This window comes from Coregonus lavaretus, assembly GCF_964263955.1.
Source record: "Coregonus lavaretus genome assembly, chromosome: 5".
NCBI classification, from domain to species: Eukaryota; Metazoa; Chordata; class Actinopteri; order Salmoniformes; family Salmonidae; genus Coregonus; species Coregonus lavaretus.
Window position 1 is genome coordinate 64,908,765 of NC_139992.1, and position 7,575 is coordinate 64,916,339.

The 7,575-nt window shown below is 42.1% G+C and overlaps 1 protein-coding gene across 2 annotated transcripts in view; it reads left to right on the forward strand.

Moving 5' to 3' along the window:
- The window catches only part of LOC311129800 (polypeptide N-acetylgalactosaminyltransferase 13-like), a gene marked incomplete at both ends in the record, with an annotated part of 76,922 nt that extends 69,679 nt beyond the window's left edge, over window positions 1-7,243 (forward strand). Inside the window, 5 exons of one of the 2 annotated variants that reach the window (XM_084162253.1) lie at window positions 2,849-2,988; window positions 4,098-4,196; window positions 4,440-4,574; window positions 4,907-4,936; window positions 7,058-7,243. In XM_084162253.1, coding sequence (XP_084018379.1) covers window positions 2,849-2,988; window positions 4,098-4,196; window positions 4,440-4,574; window positions 4,907-4,936; window positions 7,058-7,243 — 590 coding nt within the window. The remainder of the gene's footprint in view (window positions 1-2,848; window positions 2,989-4,097; window positions 4,197-4,439; window positions 4,575-4,906; window positions 4,937-7,057) is intronic. The other variant, XM_084162254.1, reaches the window with a different exon arrangement.
- Window positions 7,244-7,575: the final 332 nt, after the last annotated feature.

Genomic DNA, 7,575 nt, shown 5'->3' on the forward strand with positions numbered 1-7,575 from the left:
TTAAGGACAACAAAGTCAAGGTATTGGAGTGGCCATCACAAAGCCCTGACCTCAATCCTATAGAAAATTTCTGGGCAGAACTGAAAAAGCGTGTGCGAGCAAGGAGGCCTACAAATGTGACTCAGTTACACCAGCTCTGTCAGGAGGAATTGGCCAAAATTCACCCAACTTATTGTCGGAAGTTAAACAATTTAAAGGCAATGCTACCAAATTCTAATTGAGTGTATGTAAACTTCTGACCCACTGGGAATGTGATGAAATAAATAAAAGCTGATATAAATCATTCTCTCTACTATTATTCTGACATTTCACATTCTTAAAATAAAGTGGTGATCCTAACTGACCTAAGACAGGGAACTTTTACTAGGATTAAATGTCAGGAATTGTGAAAAACTGAGTTTAAATGTATTTGGCTAAGGTGTATTTAAACTTCAGACTTCAACTGTAAATCTTGGTGGGCCATCTATAATGTTTTGTACACTCAGTGTAGACTAGAGGCAATGATTAAAGATGTAATAATGGATAGGTCCCTCTAGTGTACAGCTTTGGCGGTGCAGTCAGACAATAGATACCAGAGGACTAAAGTCAATGGTGTTGCAGCCACAGCTGCCACACTCACCAACCAAAACAGTGTTGCTTTTTTTTATGCATGCCAGCAAAGCAACTACACAACACAACACAACACTAAACAATACATGAATTGCACTATAACGGTGACAAAAAGTGCCCACAAACTGTTAGGGCCTACATAAAGCCGTCCCAACAGCAGAGTCCCAACAGCAGTCCCAACACCTTACCATTGCTACACCTGGTTATCAGCGGAGCCTTGTCTGGCAGCGAAACAGTTCATTCAGTCTCATTTACTGCCTTATAAAAAACCATAGCTTATATGGCTGATTGCTTAAACAAATGTGGTTTCTACTGACAATTGAGATGTACAAACTATGGCATAAGGGGACGACGAGCGGATGAGAGGCAATCCGCAATTTCGATTGAGACATTAATGAGTGAGCTAGAACGGACGTAGTCAATATAACTATTTGTTCAGCACTTTTGAAATGTACAGCGACAGAATTCAGAACATGGGCCGTTCTTTCAGTATTCTCCCTGTACACCAAGTCAGAACCGTAGGATAAATAAAGGGGGCAGACAATGATTACATTTCGATGATTACATTTCTCTATAACAGGCTATAGGCTACATGTGCACCACCAAGTCAGAACAGTAAGCTGAATTATGAGGGGAAAATGGACCAAATTATTAGGGTGAGGCACATGGGCTACTAACAGCTTACTACACAACATACACTTAGTATTACTTTCTTAGCTACAGTATACATATCTCCCTGGCATATTACATCATTTATGCAGCAGCATGCAAGACATTTTTGGACTCACCTTATTGTGCTGTGCTCACTTGAACAGGAAGGTGGTATGGCGGTCCTTCGTGGGCAAATTTTGTCATCAAACTTCGTCATCAAAGTCTGGCATTCTCTGGATTTATGGTGCTTTCAAGACAACTGGGAACTCTGAAAAAAACAAGGTAGAATCATGATGACTTCAGGGATCTTCAGGTCGGAGCTCTAGAAAGAGGCCCGAGTTCCCGACTTGCAATTCCGAGTTGGATGACCGTTCAAAATGTATTTTCCCATTCAGAGCTCGTTTTTTTCTGAGTTCCCAGTTGTCTTGAACTCACTGAAGTCAGATTTCTCAGTTCTGAGTTTCCAGTTGTTTTGAGCGCGGCAGAAGTCATTCTGGATTGACAGCATGGCCAATGTTAAATGTTTATCCTTTTAAGCTTGGAAAAGAGACCCTTAAACCCAGACTTGGGACCACACACCCACTCCACTGAATAGCAGGCTAGTGATCGCTTTGCAGTGCTTGCAGTTAACCACTGATTCCTTCCAAACCACTCATTGTTGAATTCGCGATTTCCAACTTGTTGTGTAATGTTTATGTCCAATGGCCGATGAGCACCGATTTGTTTGATCTATAATTTATCTTCATTATTTCTCTTCATATGACAAGTATTAAAAAGCATTTGCCAGTAGATTATCGATTTGATTCATGATGATAACTGCTAGCTTGCTAGCAATGATTTTGAAAGTATGATGTTGACATGATCAGTCCAATCAAAGCTACGGTAGATATAACGTGATTTGATGTCATTTTATCTGTGGCCAATGACCTTGAGCCTTCTTCGATGGGCACTTCTAATGTAACTCTATGGCAGCATCCAAGGGGCTTGAATTTTCGAGCTCTACCCTTGGATTTGGCGGTGACGTAGTGTCCCCATGAGTGACGTAGTGTCCCCATGAGTGACAGAACACTGAGCCAATCACGGCGCAACAAGAGAATATTATCCAGTCACGGCGCAACTAGAGAATATTACCAACCCCTACGCTCCGTATTTTCCGCTGGCTGCCCCACCACCACAGAAAGCACTGAGCTAGGCTGAAACACCTGCATTTTGGAGCTGCCTTACTCAAGAAAGCGAAAAAAGAGACCAAGTTTGTATGCGGCTTTATTAACTCAAAGTCAGTCAGACAATAGATACCAGAGTACTAAAGTCAATGGTGGTGCAGCCACAGCTGCCACACCCACCAACCAAAACAGTGTTGCTTGTAAGCAGTAAGGGCTCTTGTTGTCTTTAGTTGATATTTCAATGCATGTGTCTCTGTACTTGAACCAGGTGCTGTATGTATCAATCCTCTCAAAGTAGGAGTGCTAATCTAGGATCCCCTCTGTCCATTCATTATAATCGTACATTTAAGAACTGATCCTAGATCAGCACTACTAGTCTGATATGCTCGATACATATGGCCCCATGGTCTTGGTTTGTGTTGCAGGTGTGGCCCGGGTGGGCTATGGAGATGTGTCCTCTCGTAAGGCCCTGCGTGAAGCTCTGCAGTGTAAACCCTTCTCCTGGTACCTGGAGAACATCTACCCTGACTCTCAGATCCCCAGGCGATACTACTCACTTGGTGAAGTATGAAGTATTTCAGATACTACAGCCCAATGTACCTCTCATGACCATGTATGCATCCCAAATAGCACTCTATTCCCTATATGGTGTACTATTTTTAACAAGGGCCCATATGGAATTGGGTGCCATTTGCAATGCAGATCATTCATTTGATATCATAAGACAGTAGTCCTACTTCTCTTTAAAGTAAGTCAGGGATGATAACTGGCGTCATGGGTTTAGTTGTTGACTCAAACCCAAGCACAGGCTAGAGTTAGCTAACAACATTCTAGAGAACAGGTTAGCACCAGGCAAAGAGGGGAATGATCTTGATAACATATGCCAATAAAAGAGGAAGGCCATGATTGATAAAGAGCATGTTAAATAATGTGACGGGTTGGGAGTTTGGAGAGGAGGTTGTAATCCCCAAGTTTAATTCTGATGAGGCTCCACGATTTTACAGCCTGCATCCAATGTACTGCAGTAAAAGCTGCCTATGGCAGGGAACTGCAGCAGTTGCAGTAGCAGGAGTACCCTCAGTCTTCCCTTCCCCTCTCCTGCGCTCCCGTCTGTTCCATGATTAACTCACTCCACAGCACACATCCCACTTTTAACAGCTCCAGTCATTAGCTTTTATATCATTTAATTATGAACGGTACCATTCCTGCATAGTAAGCAGGTTATACAACACATAGTACATAGAGCATGCCCCTATGAGTATATTAGTTAGACATTAGATGGCTCATTGGATTATGGAATCATTAAATAAGAATTTGGGTTGGGAACATAGATCACAACCGGTCTGATTTATGCAGCCATTTGCGTTGCTAAGCAAGGTCCCGAATTATGACTTACATCACCGGTGAGGTAATGAGTTAGATTGCTAGTTTTATTGAATAGTAAATATTTAATTAGATTTGACATCTGGGCCACAGAGACAGGAAGCAGGTGCTTTTAATTTTGTCACCTGGAAATGATGTGCCAGTGTTTGATGAGAGGGATGCCATTTCTTTCACCTCTATAAGCGTGGCTTTTGTTAGCTGTAAATATTCCAGGTTGGATGGAAGGATGGTAATTATGAATAAGTATGAATCCAATGTTGAATCTCTCATTTTATTCCTTTCTACCCCTAGATCAGAAATGTTGAAACGAACCAGTGTGTGGACAACATGGGCAGAAAGGAAAATGAGAAAGTTGGCTTCTTCAACTGCCATGGCATGGGTGGGAATCAGGTAAGGAGACTGCAGTAGAGAGTAAAAAGAGCAGAGAGCTATGGACTTGGTTGCAAAATACCTTTCCCATATTTCCTAGGTTTTCCAGAAATCCCGGTTGGAATGGAGAGAATTAGCAGGAAATCCAGAATCCTCCAGCCAGGATTTCTAGAAAACCTAAGAATTTGGGAAAATTACCAGAATTTTGCAACCCAAGGAGCTATGGACTAGTAGGTACAGTAAATGTATTGTTCTCTCCGCCAGGTGTTTTCCTACACAGCTGATAAGGAGATCCGGACAGATGACCTGTGTCTGGATGTGTCTCGTCCCCATGGCCCTGTGGTCATGCTGAAGTGTCATCAAATGAAGGGGAATCAGATGTTTGAGTATGATGCAGAGGTAAGATCAAATTCAAGACTCCTCCTGTACTGTGTGAGTCATGACAGGAGTGTGATAACTTGTGATTATGATGCCTTTGCCACACACTGATTGTCCAGAGTAATTTCTGCACTATTACATAGGAAGAGATTTCATATGTATAATGACACACCTGTCCTAATACATCTATAAATCTTCAAAAATTGTATGATTGTTTTAAGCCACCAGATGGTGCTACATGTCAGGAGTTGGGCTTCCGGTCAAATCCTGTACAGTAGCCTTCATTCTGTAGCTCTGTGCACATTGCAGCCCATAGTATTCCCCATTTATTAAAATGTTCTTCTCTCATGTAGTATGTTGGCAAGTGGGAATATGATTTTGAGGTAAGCTTTCTGACCTGGTGCTCTTGAATGTTGTCATCTAGTTGATGTAGACAGTGTATAAGTCCTGTCTTTGGCAGGTAGTAGTATCTTGTTCTTAGTGGTTGTGAGGCCAGTGTTTTTTCTCAGTAGTCTACGAAGTCCTGTGTGAAGTTGTGTTAGTAGTTAATTGAAGAGGTTATGTTAATGCTCTGAGGAATGTGACTTGTTAGCCAGACCAGTGGACCGAACAGACGCCACTGTCCTGTTTTGAGCCTAATGACGTGTGTCCCACATTGCACTCCATTGACTCAGACATAGAGTTGCAAAATTCCAGTAACTTTCCAAAAATTCCATGGCTTTCCAGAAATCCTGGGTGGAAGTTTAATGGAATTCTTGTGAATTTTGGGAAAGTTGCTGGAATTTTGCAACCATATGACAGCAATGTTAGACACTACTGGATGGCCCATGATATTCCAAAAGATTGGTTTTCATTTCAATGATCCAGGACTTGATGAATTGAGTGCACTTCTAGATCAATCCATAATATATCTATCATGAAAACCATCTATGCTAATACAAGTGCCATTTTGATGTGCATCAGACTTTGAAACAAGCATAGCATACTATCACAGCACCAACAATAAAGCATATACATTCTCATAGGGAAACTGTAGCATACAACAATTGTGTATTCTCAAACCAGCCTTAATATTAACAATTAATATCGTTATATTTCTTCCACTGGGACACATTCATATCAGATATCAACTATGTAAATAAAACTATGATGCTATATATTTTTTTAGAATATAATCTTTGAGAACTAACAATCACCTAAATAAAAGCTAGACAGTCAGGGAGAATTTAAAATTAAAAAACATTGAACTTAGCAGTAAATATGTTGTTATTATACAAAATAACACAGCATTAGCCATGGCAAAAATAGAATAGCAGGAAATTAGCTTTAAGACTGCAACATTCTCTCTCAGCTTCATGGCAAAATGTGTAGAATTTTAGGAAATTAGCTAAAAAAACGCAAAACCTTCGCTCAGTTCAATTAATACTATTTGTAGAATTGCAGTAAATTGGCATAAAAATACAAAAATGTCTCTACGGGGCCTTTAAAATGTTCTCTAAAATTCCAACGGCCGACCGTGCCCCCTGCCACGCCCCCTGCCATGCCCACCACCCCTTTCTGATCCAGAAAAACCCTGCTACCTGCTCCAGTATGGTGTCACCTGTCATTGATTAAGATCTCTCATGTCACTGTCAACTTTGAAAAGCCCCCAGGCTCATCTATTTCTGGACAAACCCTCGGAGAGATCCAGGCATTACACTTTGTACTTTAGTTAAATATGTAATATGAAAACATGAATAATTCATGCATTAAGAAATGTCGCTGACATATACAGCAGTGGGGTTTCAATGCCGCTGTCAACGGCCTGATTATTTTTAGCAACAGTGTGACGGGCGATACTGCTGATCCCAGCCGTACCATTAACATTTCATATGGTCATCATTTTCAGCATCCGAGAGACAGAGAGAAATACCTGACTTCTACATAATCTCCATATTCCAGGTGGTCAGAGCCTGAGCTTGAAGTGGACTGAAATAGCTGTCGGTACACATTTTGGGTACCTGTTTATATTTAGGTGCCGGTACTCTGCAATATTTTTAAGCCAATATTCTTCAAGAGGTACTGGTACTCAAGCAGTAACAAATTTGAGGTGCCGGTACTCAGTACCAGTGTGTAACAGTCCAATTCAAGCACTGGTCAGAGCCATCTCTCTTCTCACCTCTATTCTCAATCCCTCCCTGCTCATCCTTTCATAGGACTATAGAATATCAGTGTCACCATCCCACCAAGTCCCATCCACTTTTATCAAACTAGGTCTGGTTGAAGGTTTTCTGATTGTAGGAAAAGGTGGTTCCATTCTGAGCAACACTCCAACATAGTCCTTTTACCCTTTAGATGGGTTGTGTAGATTGTGTTTTTTTGGAATAGAAGTATACAGTACTGTTGGTGATCTTGTTGTTGGGCCTGCCTGGCCTGAGTCTGGATCTGTCCTAGCGTTTCTCACTCACCACTCCCATCTCCTCATGTCCCTCCATGACATCCTCCATCCGGATGCCCATCCACAGAAGCACACGTTCCTCCACATCATCACACAGTCGTGTCTGACCATCAGCAGGCTGGAGGACGGCAGCTGGCGCCCCACGGTGGAGTACTGTAATAATAGCCCCTTGCAAGCCTGGGTCCTGAGGAACTTCACCAGGCTGGAGGTGTTTAGGAAGCTCTACTACAGCCCCACTGATTACTTTCTGTAGGGGCTGTCTTCCTGCATGGGCCACCGCAGGTCAGTAACTCACTGTACAACCAGACCTTGTGGAGGTCCTAATGTGTAATAGTCTAGTGTGTAGTGTTCTAGTGTGTAGTATGTCGTCTAGTGTGTAGTCCAGTGGTGGCTGGTGGGCGGAGATATCGGAGGAAGGGGTTATTGTAATGGAATTCCAGCCATTAAAATTAGCCCGTCCTGCTATATCTCTGCTCACCAGCAACCAATGGTGTAGTTGGCTAGTGTGTAATTGTCTAGTCTAGTGTCTAGTCTGTAGATCTGGAGTTGTGTGACTGTGGTGGAATAGGCTGTCACATTGCTTTA